Source organism: Triticum aestivum, chromosome 1A, assembly GCF_018294505.1.
Source record: "Triticum aestivum cultivar Chinese Spring chromosome 1A, IWGSC CS RefSeq v2.1, whole genome shotgun sequence".
Taxonomy (NCBI): Eukaryota; Viridiplantae; Streptophyta; class Magnoliopsida; order Poales; family Poaceae; genus Triticum; species Triticum aestivum.
This window is the reverse complement of record NC_057794.1, coordinates 285,614,360-285,637,047: the sequence shown is the minus strand read 5'-3', so window position 1 is coordinate 285,637,047 and position 22,688 is coordinate 285,614,360. Positions and strand designations below refer to the sequence as shown.

Sequence of the window (22,688 nt, the reverse complement as noted above, 5' to 3'; positions counted from 1 at the left end):
CACAAGACGGTTTGGTGTCCCTCGAAGACTATTGAAGACGTCGTTTTTCTACGTTTCTTTTTGGTTGATTTGAGTCATAGGAAAGTCGTACTATTAAGAGGGGGTCCGCTTCGGAAAGGTTCGGGTGGAATCATCACGTACACGTTTTCTTCCTTGTCCCCTCCTTTCCCCTACACTTTGGAGCATCCTCCGTTTATCCTCTTTGCCTTGTCATGGCTGCTGCTGATGGGCTTGCAGTAGTACTGCTCCCTGGAGAGCGGTAGTACCACAGGCACCCGCGGTAGTACCGTACTACGGCGTGGTAGTACCGCAGGTGCCCACGGTAGCACCGCTCCTCTGGAGCCGTAGTACCATGGCCCCCAGGCCAAGTACCGCTCCTTCGCGGTAGTAGGGGCGGATGTAATTTTTTACATCCGCGCCCCCGCGGTAGTACCGCATCCCTTGCGCGGTAGTACCGTGCATGGCCTGGCTCAGCTGCCAGGCAGTAGTACCGCTCCTCTGCGGTAGTACTGTATCGGATTTTTGCTTCGTCCGTTTTCCAGCGGAAGTAGGCACGGATGTATGTTTATCCGCGCTCTTCTCAGGCTAGGGGTTTCCTGCCTTGCGGTAGTACCGCAAGGGGGAGCGGTAGTACCGTCCTCAGCCCTTGTGCTTCAGGTCTGCCCTAGCTACTGCTGCTGCTGTGGTAGTACCGCGGTTCCTCACGGTAGTACCGCATGGCGTTGCGGTAGTACCGCTTGTCAGGAGCGGAAGTACCACATGCCCTTGCGGTAGTACCACTGGTCTGGGGCGGTAGTACCGCTGGTCGCGGGCTGGTAGGTGGATAACGGTTGGATTTTTGTCCTAAGCTATAAAAGGGGTGTCTTCTTCCTCTAGTTGACTACCTCTTCCAACCCTAAGCTCCATTGTGGCTCTAAGCTCCATTGTTGCTCTAAGCTCCATTTTCGCCCGATCTCACTCCCTAGCCAATCAAACTTGTTGATTTGCTCGGGAGTGGTTGAGAAGGTCCCGATCTACACTTCCACCAAGAGAAATTTGATTCCCCCCACTAATCCCTTGCGGATCTTGTTACTCTTGGGTGTTTGAGCACCCTAGACGGTTGAGGTCACCGCGAAGCCATAGTCCATTGTGGTGAAGCTTCGTGGTATTCTTGGGAGCCTCCAATTGAGTTGTAGAGTTTGCCCCAACCTTGTTTGTAAAGGTCCGGTCGCTGCCTCCAAGGGCACCAATAGTGGAATCACGGCATCTCGCATTGTGTGAGGGCGTGAGGAGAATACGGTGGCCCTAGTGGCTTCCTAGGGAGCATTGTGCCTCCACACCGCTCCAACGGAGACGTACTTCCCCTCAAAGGGAAGGAACTTCGGTAACACATCCTCGTCTCCACCGGCTCCACTCTTGGTTATCCCATGCCTTTACTTGTGCAAGCTTATTTGTGATATATCTCTTGCTTGCTTGTGTACTTATCTTTGTTGCATCATATAGGTTGCTCACTTAGTTGCATATCTAGACAACCTACTTTGATGCAAAGTTTAAATTGTTAAAGAAAAGCTAAAAATTGTTAGTTGCCTATTCACCCCCCCCCCCCTCTAGTCAACTATATCGATCCTTTCACCAGAAGCGGCTTCGTTTCTTCCCACATGCGCATCTCTTAGTATGGAAAGCTTGTATGACATCCAATTAGCATATCTTATGCCCCAACATAGGTATTTTCCAATCGATGCTCAAAATCTCCTACCTCTTTACACTAGTGCAAAGAAAGCTAGTGGTAAACAAATTTTTATTGAATTTCAAATCTAAATTCAAATTTGTTTGCAAATGGCAACATAAAGCAAATTGACGCCATATATAAAATGTGATGATAATTGTGACGTAAAGTAATGTCGTCACCAGCTACTAGACCCACATGCAAGAATACACGTTAGCACCATCTGGACCTATGTGTAAGTAACGATGTTAGCATCTACCAGGCCCATATGTCAGCAACATTGACCGGTCAAACCAGAGCATCAATTGCTAGCGACGGATCACAGGTCTCCAGTGTATCTATAATTTTTTATTGTTCCATGCTATTATAGTATCAATCTTGGATGTTTTTATATGCAATTATATATATATCATTTTTTGGGACTAACCAATTAACCTAGTGCCAAGTGCTAGATATTGTTTTTTGCTTGTTTTTGGTTTCCAGAATATCAGTACCAAACGAAGTCCAATTGCCACGAAACTTTTTGGACATTTTTTCTGGCAAAAGAGACCCTAGAAGGTCCAGGAGGATACCAGAAGATGGAGGAGTAGCCCACAAGGCACCAGGGCGCGCCCTAGTGTGTTGTGGGGGCCATGTTCATCTATTTGACCTAATTTCGCCTCTATAAATTCTCTAAAATTGAGAAACAAACAAGAGCCGGCCAAAACCCTATTTCCACCACCGCAAGTTTCTGTTCTCGAGAGATCCCATCTGGGGCCTTTTCTGGCACTCTGCTGGAGGGGGATTCAACCATGGAGGGGCTCTACATCAAGCTTGTTGCCCTTCCGATGATGTCTGGGTAGTTTACCACAGACCTACGGGTCCATAGCTAGTAGCTAGATGGATTCTTCTCTCTCTTTGATCTTCAATACAATGTTCTCCTTGATGTTCTTAGAGATCTATTCAATGTAATCACTTTTTGCGGTGTGTTTGTTGGGATCCGATGAATTGTGAGTTTATGATCAGATTATCTATGAATATTATTTGAGTCTTCTCTGAACTCTTATATGCATGATTATTATATCTTTGTATTTCTCCCCGATCTATTGATTTGGCTTGGCCAACTAGATTGATTTTTATTGCAATGGGAGAGGTGCTTTGTGATGGGTTCGATCTTGCGGTGCTCAATCCTAGTGACAGAAGGGGACATGACACGTATTTGTATCGTTGCCATTAAGGATAAAAGGATGGGATTTATTCATGCGTGAGTTTACTTTGTCTACATCATGTCATCTTGCTTACGGCGTTACTCCGTTCTTTATGAACTTAATACTCTAGATGCATGCTGGATAGCGGTTGATGTGTGGAGTAACAGTAGTAGATGTAGGCAGGAGCCAGTCTACTTGTCTCGAACATGATCATTGCCTTAGATATCGTCATGATTATTCGCTTTTCTATCAATTGCCCGACAGTAATTTGTTTACCCACGGTATGTTATTTTCAAGAGAGAAGCCTCTACTGAAAACTATGGCCCCCGAGTTTATTTTCATCATATATAAAAAAACCCAAAAATACCTTGTTGCAATTTTATTTACTTTATTTTATTTATGCATTTATCTATACAAGATTTGATCCTTGCAATTAACCGTAAGGGATTGGCAACCCCTTGTTCGTGTTGGGTGCAAGTATTTGTTATTTTGTGTGTAGGTGCTGCTAACGAGGTGTTGCGTGGTTCACCTACTGGATTGATAATCTTGGTTCTTAACTGAGGGAAATACTTATATCTACTGTACTGCATCATCCTCTCCTCTTCGGGGGAATCCCAACGCAGCTCACAAGTAGCAATGAATTATCATCACTTAAACTATATTAGGTCATAAATCGGCCGATATAAGGTGACGGTCTGGACTTCCGTGACAAAACAAGGACTGTCACCTAAGGTACAATATTAGGCGATGGAAAAAGGTGGTATCGCCAAGATCACATTTTTGTGATAGGACTTCTGTGACGGTCAATCACTGGTACAATTTTCGTGACGAAAAATGATTTTACATGACACAAGTGGGTCACCACAGACAAACATTTGTTTTCTAGTGTTGTCATATGAGAAAGAATATGAGGATGAGACGGCGATGTTTCATGCGGTTATTGAAGATGCCCAACATGTAGAGGAGCGTGTTCTCAATTTCAAGTGATCAATCAAAGGGCCTCAACTTATGAATCAGAAAAGGGCACGAAGGCATATGATGCTTATGAATGGCTACTTTGTCCCTGATGTGCTATTCGAGTACTTTTTCCGCTGTCAGTTGGATGAACCAAACTACGTTCCATCGCCTCTACAATGGTGTTCGGGCCTATGATGACTACTTCACCTTAAAGAAGGATGCTTTTGAAAACAATGGATTGTCTTGTTAACAAAAATGCACAGCTGCATTGAGGATGCTTGCATATGGCATTGTTGTAGAATTGTGGAATGAGTACCTCCAGATGTTCAAAACCACACATCTTGAAGTCATGGTCAGGTTTGCTACTGCAGTGGTCAAGGTGTTTGGAGTGGAGTACTTAAGAGGACCAGTTATCGAAGGCACCATACGTCTCATGGCATTGTCGGAATCAAGACGGTGCCTAGCTACGCCCGGATCCCTCAACTGCATCCACTGGAAATGGAAGAATTGCCCATATGCTCTACAAGGATAATATAAGGCCATTGCAAGAAGCCCACTATCATTCTTGAAACAGTTGCATCACAAGACCTCTAGATTTGACACTCTTTCTTTGGGATATTCGGATCACACAATGACATCAACATGATGCAGCGGTCTCCATTGTTTGCCAGGTTGTGTCCAGGATAAGCTCCTCTATGAGATATTATCTTTGTGATGGTATCTCCAAGCCAAGCGGTGAGAAAAAAGCTCACTCTGCCCAAAGACAAGGAGCTAGAAATTATATGGAGAGAGCATTTGGAGTGCTCCAAGCCCTTTTTGCGGTTGTTTGAGATTTGCAAAATATAGGATCTATAGCGTTGTGGGAGATGATAACAGCTTGTGTGATCATGCACAATATGATGGTGAAAGATGGGGCTGACGGAGTTCGCCACGGTCTAAACTTTGAGCAGATGGGTGATCCTATCCCAACTTCCATAGCAGAATCTAGCGACGTTTAAAGACTTTATCCAAATGCATCAATGAATTCACCGTTGAGCAACTCATGAGCAATTTCAGAATGATCTGGTTAAACATTTATATGGGCACTTCGAGGAAGAACTAAAAAGTATGTCTAAATAAGTTGAATTCAAATTTGAACTATTTTATTAGAAAAGTTCATGTTTGGATTGTAATATTATGCTTGAATTATTGTTGCATTAAAATATTTGCACACCATGGTTATGGACCAAAGATGATATTTATCTTCAATTATTTTATTAAGTGCTCCTAATATAATAGAAGAAAAAATAGAGATCAAAATTTGTATAAGGTTGAACCCACAGACCAACCTGTGGTTGGATCGTTAGGTGGACGGTGGTATCTTCAGCCCATCAGGGTTCAAGTCCTAGTGCTCGCATTTATTCTGGATTTATTTCATAATTTCGATGATGCGCGTTCAATGAGGGAAGACGTTCCCGTCGACTACGAGGCGCCTATAATGACTTTGTAAAATCTCAAGATGATATGCCGGCTCAGTCTCTCAGAGGTGCTCATGGGGTAGGATGTGCGCGTATACCCTCGGTGAATGTATGCGCATATATATGAATGTCTGCGTCTGTATTGTGTTAAAAAAAACATAAACACGATCTTTTACGTGTCCATTTTGATGGGCGTAGTTTTTCTTTCCTTTTTTTTGGAGATTCCCTAACCGGAGCTTCTGGAGTTTTAGTAATTCACCAGCCAACCAGTTATCTCGACAGCATAGAAGTACGTCAGGAAGCAAGAGCATACCTTTTTCTTTTTCTTTTTTTGAGACAGGTAAAAGGCCCACGCCAATGACACCCCAGATAAACCATAATGTCGGAACTGTGCAATTTGCATACTTCCTTCGTTTACAAGTATAAAATGTTTTGGATATCTTAATTCGGACTGAAATGAGTGAACACACTTGTGTATATACATGTGTATATACATCAGATTCAGGGGAAAAGTTAGAATATCTTATATTTGTGAACGGAAGAAGTATTTACTAAATAATGACATCGCACAAGTACGAATATACTATTGAGTAAAAAATGTACTTTTGAGTATATGTAACTTGTCATATATTACCAAAATCCTAGCATTGATTATAGGGGGAAGACCAAACAAAGCAACTGAACTATCATGGTTACTAATCATATAACCAATGGCAAATGAAGATGTATGCAAATCGCTTCACCGCTTTGAACATTGCACTAAGCTAACCGGGTACCGATAAATAAACCAGCTTGAACCAATTCCTTAGACCTTGCCATCGTTTTCCCTTGCTTTTTGCCAATAAGTGAATGAATACCTAGTGACTTGCTCTTTTTGGTTGCTTTTTGTCATGTTGCAACATGCTTGGTGTCTAGAGAGGCCTTGTGTTAACCAACAGCCAGTTGAGAGGATTGCCACTCAAGAATGGGGAAACCTGCAAATAGTCGTAACTCGTACTTTAGTGGGGCAATTATTCCAAGATGATGAGGTTGGTTACTGTAAGAAATTATGTTAGTTAAACATGAAACTATCGTCCTTTAGGAGATTTCATGATGCAAGTGCAAGTATTCCTTCTTATGCACAATAACTCTGCTCTTCGTCAAATAGGTTTAGTAACAAACTGGTCTCAAGTATCTAGAGCTCACCTTTTCCCAAACTTGTTCATGGTATTCATTGACCCAATTTATCTCCGAAGGTGATAGCAAGGGTAAGTCAATAAGCTTTCTCTGAAGTTACAAAATGAATAAGAAAATAATCAGAATTTCATGAATAATGTGCTTCAGCTGGACAATAATAACCAATAAAACCAGCAGGTATAACTAAAAAATGATCAATAGATGTAATGAAAATTTGGATTGTCAGGATGCATATCCAAGACCATACATTCAGGCAGGGGCTGAGCCAAGAATAGAACATGGGGTGCCAATGAGATAATGATCAAAGAAGAGTGATAAAACAAAGATATATGAAGACATAAATATAGCATTCATATCAAATATAGCAATATATATAAGAGCTATAACACAATGTAGGGTTGATATCAAATTATAGCAATATCTCATTTGCGCTTTCATGAAATCACATATGGTTTGCTTACAACAACAACAACAAAGCCTACAAGTTGGGGTAGGCTAGAGGTGAAACCCATAAAATCTCACGACCAACTCATGGCTCTGGCACATGGATAGCAAGCTTCCACGCACCCCTGCCCATAGCTAGTTCTTTGGTGATACTCCAATCCTTCAGGTCTCTCTTAACGGACTCCTCCCATGTCAAATTCAGTCTACCCCAACCTTTCTTGACATTCTCCACACGCTTTAGCCATCCGCTATGCACTGGAGCTTCTGAAGGTCTACGTTGAATATGCCCAAACCATTTTAGACGATGTTGGACAAGCTTCTCTTCAATTGATGCTACCCAACTCTATCTCGTATATCATCATTCCGGACTCGATCCTTCCTCGTGTGGCCACACATCAATCTCAACATACGCATCTCTGCCACACCTACCTGTTGAACATGTCACCTTTTAGTCGGCCAACACTCAGCACCATACAACAGTGCGGGTCGAACCGCCGTCCTGTAGAACTTGCCTTTTAGCTTTTGTGGCACTCTCTTGTCACAGAGAATGCCAGAAGCTTGGTGTCACTTCATCCATCCGGCTTTGATTTGACGGTTCACATCTTCATCAATACCCCCATCCTCCTGCAGCATTGACTTCAAATATCAAAAGGTGTCCTTCTGAGGCACCTCCTGCCCATCAAGGCTAACAACCTCCTCCTCACACCTAGTAGTACTGAAACCGCATATCATATACTCGGTTTTAGTTCTACTAAGACTAAACCCTTTCGATTCCAAGGTTTGTCTCCATAACTCTTAACTTCCTATTTACCCCCGTCCGACTATCGTCAACTAGCAGCACATCATCTGCAAAGAGCATGCACCATGGGATATCTCCTGTATATCCCTTGTGGCCTCATCCATCACCAAGGCAAAAAGATAAGAGCTCAAAGCTGACCCCTAATGCAGTCCTATCTTAATCGGGAAGTCATCAATGTCGACATCACTTGTTCGAACACTTGTCATAATATTATCGTACATGTCCTTGATGAGGGTAATGTACATTGCTGGGACTTTGTGTTTCTCCAAGGCCCACCACATGACATTCCGCGGTATCTTATCATAGGCCTTCTCCAAGTCAATGAACACCATATGCAAGTCCTTCTTTTGCTCCCTGTATCTCTTCATAAGTTGTCGTACCAAGAAAATGGCTTCCATGGTCGACCTCCCAAGCATGAAACCAAACTGATTTTGGCCATGCTTGTCATTCTTCTTAATCGGTGCTCAATGACTCTCTCCCATAGCTTCATTGTATGGCTCATCAGCTTAATTCCACGGTAATTAGTACAACACTGAACATCCCCCTTGTTCTTGAAGATTGGTACTAATATACTCCGTCTCCATTCTTCTGGCATCTTGTTTGCCCAAAAAATAAGGTTGAAAAGCTTGGTTAGCCATACTATTGCTATGTCCCCGAGGCCTCTCCACACCTCAATGGGGATACAATCAGGGCCCATCGCCTTGCCTCCTTTCATCCTTTTTAAAGCCTCCTCTCAGACTCCTGGATTCGCCGCACAAAAGGCACGCTGGTCTCATCAAAGGAGTCGTCTAGTTCAATGGTAGTACTCTCATTCTCCCCATTGAACAGCTTGTCGAAGTACTCCCGCCATCTATGCTTAATCTCCTCGTCCTTCACAGGAGTTGGCTGCTTCATCCTTGACGCATTTGACTTGGCCAATATCCCTTGTCTTCCTCTCTCGGATCTTGGCCATCTTATAGATGTCCCTTTCGCCTTCCTTCATGCCTAACCGTTGGTAGAGGTCCTCATACGCCTGACACCTTGCTTCACTGACAACTCGATTTGCGGCCTTCTTCGCCATCTTGTACTTCTCTATGTTGTCTGCACTCCTATCCAGGTATAGGCATATGAAACAATCTTTCTTCTCTTTAATCGCCTTTTGGACATCATCATTCCACCATCAGGTATCCTTATCCTCGCTTCTCCTTCCCCGGACACTCCAAACTCCTCAGAGGCCACCTTACGAATGCAAGTCGCCATCTTCATCCACACATTGTCCGCATCCCCTCCTTCCTCCCAAGGGCCCTCCTCAATATGTTTTGCTTATACAATAAAAAACTACATTTCTGTTAGCTCAAGCATTGCTCTGTGACTACCAAGCCCATTGAACAAGTCAAGAATCTCATCGGAGCTGTGGCGACTAATCTTCAGCAGGCTTGATCTCAATAACTCCCTCATGCATTCTGGTGATGAATCCTTGCTACACTGGTGGCAGTGCTTCTCTACTCATATGGACACAGATTTGGCGCTCGATCATTGCATTGCTATTGGTGGAACATATGGAAACAAAGAAATGAGCGGGTATTCCAAAACACTGCTTGCACAGTACATGTCCGTTTCCAAAAGCTTCAGCTCGAAGCGAGGGAATGCGCGGATGCGGGCAAGCGAAGGGTAATGACACTAGTCGAACGACCTTTAGAACCCGACTAGGCTGACATGTTGTATTTTACAGACTCTCTAATCTCAATCTCATCCCCTTCTTTTAAATTGTAAACTTTATTCTTCCTAATCGCAATGAAAAGCAGTGACACTACATTTCGTCAAAAAAAAACTCATCGGAGATCTTTGCATCTATTTCATTCTCATGCAGACGATCATGTAATTCAGGAGAACGTTACCTCCCTTTTCTTTCAACACGCAACAACTGACAAGTAGATACTAACTACTCCCTCCGTTCCTAAATATAAGTCTTTTAGAGATTCCAATGCGGACTACATACGAAGAAAAATGAGTGAATCTACATTCCAAAATATGTCTATATACATCCGTATGTAGTTCGTATTGGAATCTAAAAAGACTTATATTTAGGAACGGAGGGAGTAATAACTAAGTCTGTCTAACTGTCCACAGTTTATGAATATAACTTGATACTTAGTCCTTGATTATATCTAGGGGGCTGTTTGGGTCAATTGCCTGGAGCGCCCAGCCAAAATATTGGCGTTGAATGCGCCTTGGAGAGCTGTTTGGACGGACACCAAATTTTTGGTGTGCCCAGCTCTCCGCCTTCGCTAGTTCACCTCTGCAGCATCTTTTTGGTGAGACGCAGGCGGCCAGAACGTCCGCCAATTATTTGGCATTCCCCGGATTGGCAGGGCCAGCTCTGGCGCAAGTCAAACAATCCCTAGGAATCTAACTGGTAGGTAGCAGCCGCAGTGGTCAACAGTTTATGGAATGACCCATGGCGCAACAATGGAATGATTCGAGTCGAGTCACAGACTTGAAGTACATATATATATGCGTGAACCTCCATTGAGCCAGCTACTAATTACTCAATTAATACATACATATGTACTTAAACTAGCTAATACTAATACCCGGTGAAAATCGCTGAGGGGACCTATTGGTTGAGGTTACCAGTCACTGGAATAATACTGGGAAACCTTTTAAGGTGATATCTTTAAAAGATGTTCTGTCAGCTTGATTACTGACTGTTCAAATTAGAAGTATTATTTGTATTCATATCACTATCTCTAAATTTCATAGACAGAAAAAATGCAATAAATAAAATGCATGGGTACCTGAATCGGAACAAAAGTTAGCTTCTCAAAGCCCAGGTATGAGATGCCGCCAAAAGAATTGGCTAAATTAACCTCTTTCACCAGAAGCAGATTCTGCAAGGTTCAAAAGTATAAATACTTGCAGTACTAACTTTCAGCTGAAAAATCAGCACATAAAATATTGAAGATTGACATGAGCACCAAATAGGAAAACTAACCTCGATACGAATGCCAAATGAGTCGTCTTCATAATAACCAGGTTCATTGCTTACAATCATGCCCTTCTGTAAAGCTGTCAAGTTTCCATATCGATAGCTTATGCTCTGTGGGCCCTCATGGACGTTGAGTGCAGCTCCAACTCCATGACCTGTGCCTGAACCAGGGACAAACATGCTCCAGAACTTACATGCATTCCATTTAGAAGACCAGTCAAACCAATAGTTGGTATATAGATGATTCAGGGCCAGAGATTTGTGTGCTCAGAGAAGGTACCATGTCTGTAATCAAGCCCAATCTTCCAGAGAGATGATCGTGCCAGAACATCTAGCACAAAACCTGGAGTTCTTTCTGGAAATACTGCCTGATCTAGAGCTATATGGCCCTGTACCAACAAACTCCATTACTTGCGTAAGGTATTGAGAACAAAGAAGTGAAGTATTTGAACATACTCTACTATTCATTCCTCAAAAAAACACTCTACTACTGAAGTACAGAAAACAATACATAAAATAGCTCACTGTTGCTGAGACGTGTAGTCTTAAGAGAAATTACACACCTGCAAAACCCTTGTGAAGCATTCCTTGTGCCTCGGGGAAGGCTCACCAAAATGAACTGTCCTTGTAATGTCAGTCGTTCCATCAACATATTGAGCACCACTATCTAACAAAAAGAGATTGTCACTTCCAACAGAACTGCAGCTATCCGGAGTTGGGTTGTAATGTATTATAGCACCATTTGCACCATAACCTGCATGTAAAAAAAGGATTAATGGGTAAAAAAATCAAGAATTCTGGTCTCTCAATAGTGGGGACATCACACACTTCCAGGCTGGAAGACATGGAAGAGTCAAGGGTGTCAAGACATGGAAGAGTCAAGGGTGTCATCAAGAACCAGATTTGTCCTTTCATCTCTATTTTGCGTGACAATCAAGCTTACCATAGCAAACATGCATATCACACTAAAGCGACAAAGTACATAAAAACAGTATTCATACTGAAGCATATCATCAAAGTAGTAGCCCTTAATAATACAACAAAAGGAGGTGAACTTTTTTCTGAAATAGATTAAATTTGATGGAAAAGGACTCATCCCAGTGCCAAGAGGTCACATAAGTAAAAAGATATTGCATCACCCTACCCAGCATGCTGTCACCAACCGAGGCATAAGCACAAATGAACAATAATCATCCAAAGCCTTCTTTCGACACAATGAATCCAGACACGTCGCAGAATTCAGAGGAAACACCATAACAGCACATAAAACTCAACAAATTAGTCGAGTAATCCGATGACAATTTGCTATTGACGGAAAAATGTGGGAATATACCACTAATAGTGTCGAAGCTTGTCTCTATAAAACCATCTTGCTTTCGGCGAAATCCAAGAAGATTTTCTGCAACTTGCACTTCTGTAAGAGCCACATTGTTACGAACTTCCTCCTCTATCCAGCACCAGAATTCTGCTAAAGCAGCAGCATCTCTGCAAGTGTATTACGCACCAGTGCAGGCAATGCTTGGGTCAGATGGCCCAGGATTAACAGAAATGCTGATACAGAAAAAAGATGGTGTGTGCTGAATATTGTAAGCGAAGTATCTCTTTTTTTTATGTTCACATTAGGAGAAAAAACAAATGAAGTGAGTATTGGTCACCTTACTGCCTCTACATCAGTACAAACATAAAAGCTATCAAAGCGATTATTGTGATAGGTCAGAAACATCAAAAGACACGTTTATTAAGAAGCCACCATATCCATGAAACCTTTTCTTTTGATTTGCTACAGTAGAATGCATCAGCATATGTTTCAGTACCATCAGTTCTACGAAATTGACATTTTATATTTTCTTAGAATAGTTTTCAACACAGGAAAACCTTGAATTCGTAAGTATGCTGAAACAATACCTTAGATGTGAGTTCTTCATTCCTCTAATTTCTGCCTCATTTTTAACTGATTTGGCAAGGGTGACTGGTGAGGCTTTATAGAGACCGTTTAACTCCATATTCTGAACACCACGCTTTTTGGTGGTCGGATCATCTGAAGATGCCTCTTTGCCAATTTGCCGCCCTGTCTTTCCTCTTTTTCTCATGTATCTGTCACAACCAGATCTAAATACACTGACTATGGCAGCATTCACACTTGAAGAATCCAACCACAGTTTTGCACCCTTTTCTGCCAGCCTACAGAAGAAAAACCACTCCCCAGTTCAGACAACACAACGGAACAGGAAAGAGGTAACTGCAGTGAAATAAAACAATTAGTAGTTAACCATTTACAATTATACACTTGATAGTGCATCTAGTGCCCCCTAGTGAATTTTGATGATTAATGACAAACGATTTAACAGACTAATGTGTTAGTGAGTGTACACAGGTGCATAGTCCCGAAGGATGTTGGTTTATCCTATGGATGTCTTACCCCTAAAAATTTTGGACACTGAAGATATGGTTTGCCTCTTGAAGACTTTATAGCTTTTAGTGCCTCAGTGAGTCACTCTGAGTTTAGGGCAAACCGTACTATTAAGGCTTCGTTTGGATGCTACGAGGGATATTTCCAGGGAATAGATGCCCCGGTTGAAAATTTCTTTGGCCAACTAGAAGCCCCGTGGAAAATTGGCACTGTCATTTGGCTCAAAGGGGCAAATCCCCTGCTACAGAGAAAAGACATAGAACTGAAGCAGAATCAAAATATGATGAACTGAAGCAAATGCCCCGCCTTCATCATTATCTTGACGTCCACCACCAGCAGCAGTCGCCGCCGCCGACAGCCTCCTGGTGGCGCGACCTAGTAGACAGGACACAGAACTCCGGTGGGAGGAGATCTAATGTTGCGGCTGGTGAGCACGACAGAGGGAGAGGCACGAGTACGAGAAGCAGCCAGAGACCGAGGACGAGAGGAGAGGCAGCACAACCTCAGAACCAACGGTGTGGCAGGGGAGGGAGGCGGCCGCCGCTCTGCCCAAGGCGGGCGACGAGAGCGAACGAGACAGGGGATTCCATCCCGATGTCGTGGGTCGTGGATCCTATCCCGGGGAAATCACGGGGAACGGGCCGAGAAAACCTCGTGTATTCCAGCGTCCAAATGTCCAGGCACCTGGCCCGGGGCTGATTTTGTGCGCGGGCTTTCCACCCAGGGAATGGGCCGGGATCCTCCAGGGATCCCCTGGCTACCAAATGAGCCCTAAGAGGGGTTGGATATTGTGGTTAATGGATGGAGCTTGCTGATGCTCAGTTAGAACCCAACCAGATACACATCATATCCTTTGAAATCTCTTTGAGATGCATTAGCTATGTTCGTTTACACCGGTTTTGAGATCGGCATCACCGAGGATGACCTCTATTGAGTGCGTTTGAGTCTTCAGTTTTCGCTGTGTACTCGGGGCGTTGTTCATCAAGTCCGGTGTCTCCGGTTGTGAAATTTAAGTCACACCGCTTAGCTTCTATCAGGATTTAGGAACCCAACAGTCTGGGGTTGCCCTAAGTGTTCGCTCTGTTCGAAGATCGGCGGTGTCAGTTAGGATCTCATCGTTGCCGGGATGAGCCTATGTTGTGCCTTTGCTGCGGCCCTTTGTCTTTCGCTGTCGAGTTCCTCACACCTGTGTTTCCGGTTTGGCCATCAGTGTGATCAAGATGAGGCTCTGGAAGGTAGGTTATTACAGGCGTAGTGCTTCTGGTTCGTCGGTCGGTGAGTCTGGCTAGGAAGGTGACGTTACCGTGTTGCGACTCTGTTGACACATCTTTCCGCTTTGCGCCTAGTGCCACAAAACTATCCGTTGTCCGGAAATCCAGCAGTGTCCGGTTAGGATCCTAGTGCCGCTGTGTTGTGAATCTTGAAGCAAAACAGCTAGTTTTCTGTTCGTGCCTGAAAGGAACCGAACCCCTGCGAGCTCAGGTGGACCCCCAGTGCAGTTATTACACTCTCATACTTCGTGTTCCCATTCCTCTATGCTCTTGAGCCCCATCTTAAGAGAGGAAAACCATTGAGAGAGAATACTTGAGATTTGATTGAGCATCTTCGAGCCTAGATATCTTACTAGTTACTCTTGGAGATTTAGCCTAAAGCAAAGTTTGTACAGGTCCAGGGATCACCTCAAGATCAACCATGAGTGATCGGCTGAGTTCCTTGTGGACTTAGCTCAAGGAGAACAAGGTATAACCTCAGTGGTTTCAGAGCATCAAGCTCAGCCTCTCCAGAAGATATTGCCAATAACTTGAACTTCCGGAACTACATACGCTGTCTTCATTTCCCTACTCTTTACCTTCTAGTTCATGCTTTGTGCTTGTTTTTATACTGGTTGGTACTTGCCTTCTGCTCTAGATAAATCTCAATCTTTCGCTAGTTGTAATTTTTAGTTTTCCCTTCAGCAGACTAGAACTAAGTGAGATGAAATTACAGAAGAAGTTTTTACTTCTTGCACTATCATAACCAAATAGTGGCTAATTGCTTTTCCAACATACGGATTCTCAAACACATGTTCAGTAGTTCAACCAATAAACAACCCAAATCCAGTAGGTACATACAAGACATGTACAACACCACAATATAATTGTTGTTTTTCTCCTTGCAGATTTCTTTACATGATTAGAGATTCATAGATAAACTACTTTTGCATCTTGCTAAATTAATGTATTCATGAGTTTGACTCACCTTTGAGGCAGGGATGTGATTACATAGGTGATTTGAATGTGATGGACATAACGGAACCCCCGCTTTTTAGCAGGCTATAACTTACAAACTGTTATGATTGAAGCTTCAAAAATATGCATATGTTTGGCCAAAACGAACAATTGACTTGATCAAGTGCCAAATCAAATACATGTGAATCTCATCTAACTCAAATCATAAAGCAAGAAGGTGCCATCATGATCAAAATCAGGAAGAAGGCAAAAGCTGGTGAACTACTCATCAACCATTCCAAACAGGCTGTCAAAAGCCAATGTAGGCATTAATTGATGAAAACAGAGACTGGTGGTCCTGTGCCAGATTAAGTGCATATAAATCTTACTTCTCAAAAGATAATTGTTGTTTATGCAGCTGGTAGGGCACAGGGTGGGAATTATGAAGCTCATAAGTATGCAATTCACATAATCCAAACATGGTATTTCATATTTTCCGTATTTGGCAGGAAAATAGAAAACCTCAGTCCAACATGAGTACAGGCCCTTGCAGTAAATATTGAATGTTCCACACTTCATTCGCCTTAAGGCTGTATTAAAACCTTGATTAACTTCCATGCAGATGAATTACAAACTGATTAGAATAATCAGATCACATTGTTTCCAAATTTTGAGATGACAAACAAATCTAGGTAAATTGCATAGACTGCATTGATACGAAGATACAGTAAGGAACTGCACATTCAAAGCCAGACACCAAGCTATGTAAAATATTCTTTGGTAAAATTTACCTTTCTACATCAGATAAAATTGCTTCATATGATTTTAACTTCACTCCAGCTTTCTTGAGGTGTTCCAATACCTCTTCAGATACTTTGTTGCTATCTACAAATAATGTAGCAGTGCTCATCTCCACAGTCAAGTAGCTATAGAATACAGGTGAATGTGGAACATCACTTCCTCTCTGCATTCAATAGTGGTGTCAACTGTCAATTTTGTGGAAAGTGTATTAAACAAAACGCAACAATATTTAACAGGGTTAAAAAGCGCAAACGTCCTTGTACTTTTCAGTTGTCATCAGATGTTGTACTGCTAAAACATCAGGAATTACTCATTGCATAGTAAGTCTTTGAAAAATGCAGAATATTGTAGATTATCATGCAACCATGATTATCAAAACAATAAAAGTATATAATTATAATGCCAAACAGGGAGCACAAAATGGTAAGTAGAACAGTCTATTGACCTGTACTAAGCATTAGTTACCAATTATCAAAGCACGTATACGGTAATAACATTGGAAAACAAAAAAATGCATGACTAGTAACAGTATAAAATCATGTGATGCTTCTGAATCCAGCATTTGGAGTAGCTGTCTATAACATGCGTCTATCATGCAAGGGATTGGAAGTGAAATTATTACTCCCTCCGTTCCTAAATATTTGTCTTTCTAGATATTTCAAATGGACTACCATATACGGATGTATATAGACATATTTTAGAGTGTAGATTCACTCATTTTGCTCCGTATGTAGTCACTTGTTGAAATATGTTATGACCGGCATATACTACAGCCCAGGCAGTTAGGGGCCTGGCCCAGTTATCTTATCATTATTAGGGGCTTAGCCCAGTTATCGTATTTGGAGATTATATAAACTCATGTAAGGACTCATTTGAAATTAAGCAGAAGCAATCATATTTGCTCGGATTCCTGAAGGGAGCCGGGAGACCTAACCCTAGCCGCCGCCTCCTGCGCCCTCTCTCTCTCTCTCTCGCACGCGCGACGGTGCCCCAGCGCCGGCGGCCTCGCCTTCCTCCACGCCAAGCCCCCTTCCACTCCTACAACCTACGAGCTAGACCTGGTAGGATCCCAGCTCCTATCAATCTGGTATCAGGTGTCTCAGGCTCGATCATGTCCGCGCCACCGCCCACCCCCTCCCTCCCGCTGCCAATCGCATCCTCGTCGACAATGACCACCGCGGCCAGCACGCCGTCCCTGACCGGGCCGGTCTCCTCTGCCGCCTGGATGCCACCCGCGCCGGCCCCCGCCGAGCTCACCCCAGAGGAGATGACAGCAGCGCTTCGGGACCTAACTCAGGCGGTCCAGGGCATCCACACCTTCCTCGAGGGGCACTATGGGCTGCAGCCGCCCGCCCCCGTCACCACCATCACGGGGCCGCAGCAGCTCCCGTGGCAGCCGCCACCACCGGCGACCTCCGTCGCATCCATCATGCCGCTGCCGCTGCAGCAGCAGCCGCCGCTGCCGCCACCGGCGATCTCAAGGCCGGGCCTTCCGCCGACGGCGCCCGGGGTGCCCATCCACCAGGTCCATTTCCCCCCGTCGCCATCTCCGCTACCGGCCGGGCTCGCCGGGTCCATCGAGCCGGTCTATACGATGGCCTCAAGACAACCGCACGTGATGTCACCGCCGGCGCCGCCCCCCGACCATGCATTTTGGCGGGTCCTCGGGTGCTGCGGGTCCCTACGATGGTGTGGACGGGCCCCTTTTCCATGGCGGTACTCTGCAGCCCGCACACTCGACGCCGTCGCCCTCGCTGTTCCGTGCGGATGACACATACCCGCCCGTCGTCCACGCCCAGCCACCGCCGAGATTCTCCAAGCTGGAGTTCGCGACCTACGACGGCACCGTCGACCCCCTGAATTGGCTCAACCAATGCGACCAATTTTTCAGGGGGCAGCGCACGCTCGCGTCCGACCGCACCTGGATCGCCTCCTATCATCTACGCGGCGCCGCCCAGACGTGGTATTACACCCTCGAGCAGGACGAGGGCGGCATGCCACCATGGGAGCGTTTCCGCGATCTGTCCCTCTTGCGCTTCGGTCCGCCTATACGCGGGAGCCGTCTGACAGAGCTTGGGCGCCTTCCATTCCTCAACATAGTGCAAGACTTCGTCGACCGCTTCCAGCACTGGCGTGCCACGCCCCCGGCGTTTCGGCTCGTCAGCGGGCTGAGCTCTTCGTCGGCGGCCTACCGGACCACATCCGCATGGACGTTGAGATGCGCGGGCCACAAGACCTCCAGACGGCCATGTACTACGCCCGAACTTTCGAGCGCCGCGTGGTGGCCATCTGGCAGGCGTCACCGCCCTGGGCCACTGGGCCGCCACCCTGGCCGGAAGTTCCCGCGCAGGGTCGGCCTGCTTAGGCTTCTGCGGCGCGCCCGTTTCGCCGGCTCACCCCGGCCGAGCAACTCGAGCGTCGCCGCCAAGGGTTGTGCTTCAACTACGACGAGCCCTACGTGCCCGGCCACGTCTGCCCGCGACTCTTCTACCTGGAGGTTGCGGACTACATTGAGGAGGACGCCGCCGCCGCCGGGCTCGGCGACCTGCCCGCCCCAGCTGACGCGGAGGTGTTTGGCGCCCGTTGATCACCTCGAGGAGTTCCGCAAGCGCTTCCCCGCCTTCCAGCTCGAGGACAAGCTGTTTATGCAGGCGGGGAGAGATGTTATGACCGGCATATACTACAGCCCAGGCAGTTAGGGGCCTAGCCCAGTTATCTTATACTCCCTCCGTCCGCGAATAAGTGTACATCTAGCTTTTGTTCTAAGTCAAAGTTTTAAATTTTTGACCAACTTTATATAAAATAGTAGTAATATATATGAAAGCAAATTGATATATTATCAAAGTACATTTCAAAATGAATCTAGTGATACCAATTTGGTGCCATAGATGCTTTTATTTATTTTTCTAAAAAGGTGGTCAAAGTTTTAAAACTTTGACTTAAGACAAAAGCTAGATGTACACTTATTCGCGGTCGGAGGGAGTAGTTATTAGGGGCTTAGCCCAATTATCGTATTTGGAGATTATATAAACTCATGTAAGGACTCGTTTGAAATTAAGCAGAAGCAATCATATTTGCTCGGCTTCCTGAAGGGAGCCGGGAGACCTAACCCTAGCCGCCGCCTCCTGCGCCCTCTCTCACGCGCAACGACGCCCCAGCGCCGGCGACCTCGCCTTCCTCCACGCCAAGCCCCCTTCCACCCCTACAACCTACGAGCTAGAGCTGGTAGGATCCCAGCTCCTATCAAAATATCTAGAAAGACAAATATTTAGGAACGGAGGGAGTACATATGAGAGAAAATAAACATGCGGAGTTTCAGGTTCAGAAGTAATCCATCTTAAACTGCAAGATGCTCATAACCAGCATACCATGTCAAAGTAATGGTGAAAGCTAAATCTTACCATGTTTAACAACCATGCAACCTCATCAAGCATTGAAATAACCACAGTGTCACACCCATTTTCATCAAGCTGTGATCTGACAAAAGATAACTTCGATGCAACGTCAACACCAGCATACTTGATGGCATGCACCCTGGTAGGTTCTTTTGGGGGCGCTGGCCTTGATCCGCCCCATATCTCATCAACCAGGTTAAAATCTCTAATCAAAATTAACTCATGATTCTTGTCAGAAATAGCAGCCTTCAATTCCTCAGCAGCATCAGATGAGAAAAGGAACTGCATCCTTCAAGCAAACAAAGAATAGAGGATTAGGCCAAGAATACAATAACATAAACAAAGTGCAGAGTCGTCGACATATAAAATAATCAATGGGGAGTAATTATAGAATGTATATGCCATGAAATACACTTAAGCCTTAATCAAAATTTCAGCATAGCGTCTTGTACGTGTAACAGAAAGAATACAAGAGAACATACAGGTAAGAATGTAGTAAGATTTAAGAGTAAAAGTAAAAGAGTTGGTAGACACGTAACTACTGCTGTATTTTTTACTCAAAAAGTTAGCTTATGGGATCTTACTAGTATCACAAATCTCAAAATTAAAGTTGCATAACGGGGCAGTATGAAGAAAATAAGATTAAATTCACGATATGATATTGCAATTCCAGCTAACCAAATCATGGCTTCACTTATGATATCCTTGAATCACTTAATGATTTTTGACTCAAAAAGTTAGCTTATGGGATCTTACTAGTATCACAAATCTCAAAATTAAAGTTGCATAAGGGGCAGTATGAAGAAATAAGATTAAATTCACGATATGATATTGCAATTCCAGCTAACCAAATCATGGCTTCACTTTCCTTGAATCACTTAATGAAATGGTCAGGTGATGTTAAATTGCGATCTGATTTCTACTACCGTGTTGGGCATGGCATCGTCTCATGATAAACGTAGTAGGAGTGGTGTAGGGCTTTGCGTTGATGTCGACGCGTACAATTATAGCTCGTTTTCTTATCCTCCAAGACCCTTGTATAATGCCATCTATATATACCCCATTTAGTAGCACCTAAAGACGGCATGTCGTCTCGTACTTGTAAACTCCTTCATAATAGTGAGATTACGTCTTCGTGCGTCCGTAGTTTTTTCCCGTGAGGGTTTTCCATGTAAAAATCTGTGTCACTCGTTTTATATAACAAGTAAGAATTATGACTCCAAAGACAGCATGAAAACAATCCTCTAAAATAAAAATAGATTACTGCCAAATGATATCATCAATTGGCATGACAGAAAGCATACTCATAAAAGGTATTCATTTTGTAGAGTGAATTTGTTGATTACGTAGATTCTTATGCAGGTAAAATTATCATTTCACAGATTTTAGTAAGGGCAGTTATGGTCAGCAGGCCATGGAGAGAGGGCACAGAACAAAACAAAAGCTCACCGGGTCAATACCAACTCGAGAACCAGATGGTAAGACATCATTCAACCACTCAATAGTGGTTGGAACACCGTGATTTCCACTCCGCAGTAGTGTCCAGTCATGGCTCAATTCCTTTTCAGCCTGGTCAACAGAAGAACAAAACATGAAGTGTTAGCCGCATCCAAACCATATGTGCTGAAGAATTAAAAATTGCATCATCGGAATGAAGTACCTGAAGAAAATACCGGCCATCGGTCCAAAAAGCAGCATTATTTTTTGTGACCACGGCTGTACCAGCACTACCAGTAAAGCCAGTCAGGTAGGCACGTCTCATGAAGCATTCCGCAATGAACTCACTCTGAAATAAAAAGTAACGAAACAAGGAGGAGTCAGGGAGCATGCAGCATCATTGATAGAAGAATAAACTGATGATTTTCTGAACACTATACAGCACTATTAGCTTCACCAGTTCAACAAACTGTGGAGACACTGCATGATATGGTATTGTGCTCTTATGTGTATTTACACTGATCATGATGTTCTGCAGCTGTAGCTCAATGCCACTTGCCAGTTCCACACGCCAAGTACATGGCTGATTTCACTAATACGCTGGGTGTATCAAGTATATATGCATGTGCGTGTGCCCCGTGCATAAAAGCGATTGCTCTAGCTGATGCCTATTTCCAGAAGGCCGTCATATCAAAAGCAGTCCACAGGACACAACCCAACGAGCCTGAGATATCAAACGCTCGATCAGTATATTTTTCAAACTTTCAACTGATAGGTCAATACTCACTACTATTAATCACCGAGAGTCGCGCGAACATAGAGACCCGGTAAGCTCCACGATTGGCACATGGTTATCACCACACATATAGAAATAAACTATTCACTCAGGATCATCCGTGCCTGAATGGCGCGGACTTACAACAGCTACACTAATTGTCTTATCAACGCGGCCACACGGGTGCATCATTTCTCCACTATCGACGAACCGAATCAGGAAAATGATATCACTTATTTACAGCATTGATGGAGGTGGTGAACCTGGTGGGCATCCTGGGAGGGAACGATGTAGGCGTCGATTGCAATGTCCGGGCGCGCGAAGAGGCGACGAAGCGAGCGCAGCTTATCGTCCTCTCCGGGCGTGGGTGTGGAGGATGTCGAGCCACGGCGCTTGCGGAGCTCCGACGAGGAGAGGGCGACGACGCGGCCGTTCCCGCCCGAGGAGGCGCGGGAGGAGGAGGTGCTGGCGCTGGCGAGGAGGGAGCGGCGGGGGAGGAGGAGGCATAGGCGGCGGAGTAAAGGGGCTGTGGGAGGAGAGCGGCGGCCGAGGAAGGCGGCGGCGGCGGCGAGGGAAGGGGAGAGGCGCGCGGCTTCGATCGCCATGGGCGCGGCCAGCGTGGAGACGGCGTGAGGGGAGCAGGGAGATAAGGGAGCGAAGAGAACGACGAACGAGATACTCTAACGGCGTGTTTTTTTTCTTCCGAAGAGGCAACACAGAACAAACGCATAGGGCGTGTTTGGTCTCTTGTATTGCACCTGGCTCGCGGTGAATCGTCTCCGTGGTTTATTTTCGCTGATTTTTTTCGTCTTTCCTGTCACCATCCCTTCCTATCCTGGTCTGCGGTTTATTTTTGTTGGTTTTTTCGTCTCTTCTCCCACCATCCCCTCACACCCTGGTCTATCGGTTTATTTTTCTCTCTACTCCTTATTACAATCAGAACTTTCCTAACATATAACAAATCATGGAT

At 44.6% G+C, this 22,688-nt stretch overlaps 1 protein-coding gene across 1 annotated transcript; it reads right to left on the bottom strand.

Annotated features, from left to right (window-relative positions):
* Positions 1-5,806: 5,806 nt before the first annotated feature.
* Positions 5,807-22,425, bottom strand: LOC123046185 (aminopeptidase P2). The gene is made up of 13 exons (XM_044469493.1): positions 21,982-22,425; positions 21,167-21,292; positions 20,956-21,075; positions 19,513-19,788; positions 16,102-16,274; positions 12,599-12,874; positions 12,027-12,178; positions 11,257-11,447; positions 10,974-11,082; positions 10,700-10,854; positions 10,503-10,595; positions 6,492-6,572; positions 5,807-6,280 (listed from the first exon to the last, which is right to left on the bottom strand). The coding sequence occupies exons 1-13, from the start codon at positions 22,321-22,323 to the stop codon at positions 6,218-6,220; spliced, it is 2,157 nt and encodes a 718-aa protein (XP_044325428.1). The 5' UTR covers positions 22,324-22,425; the 3' UTR covers positions 5,807-6,217.
* Between the last annotated feature and the right edge of the window lie 263 nt (positions 22,426-22,688).

What these genes read in the sequence shown, in the direction of transcription:
- LOC123046185 (XM_044469493.1), bottom strand. Translation starts at nt 22,323, where the DNA reads ATGGCGATCGAAGCCGCGCGCCTCTCCCCTTCCCTCGCCGCCGCCGCC. An exon ending in CATTTGGCATTCGTATCGAG is followed by an intron (nt 10,596 to 10,699) that starts GTTAGTTTTCCT and finishes TGAACCTTGCAG; the next exon opens with AATCTGCTTCTGGTGAAAGA. An exon ending in TAACTTTTGTTCCGATTCAG is followed by an intron (nt 6,573 to 10,502) that starts GTACCCATGCAT and finishes TTGTAACTTCAG; the next exon opens with AGAAAGCTTATTGACTTACC.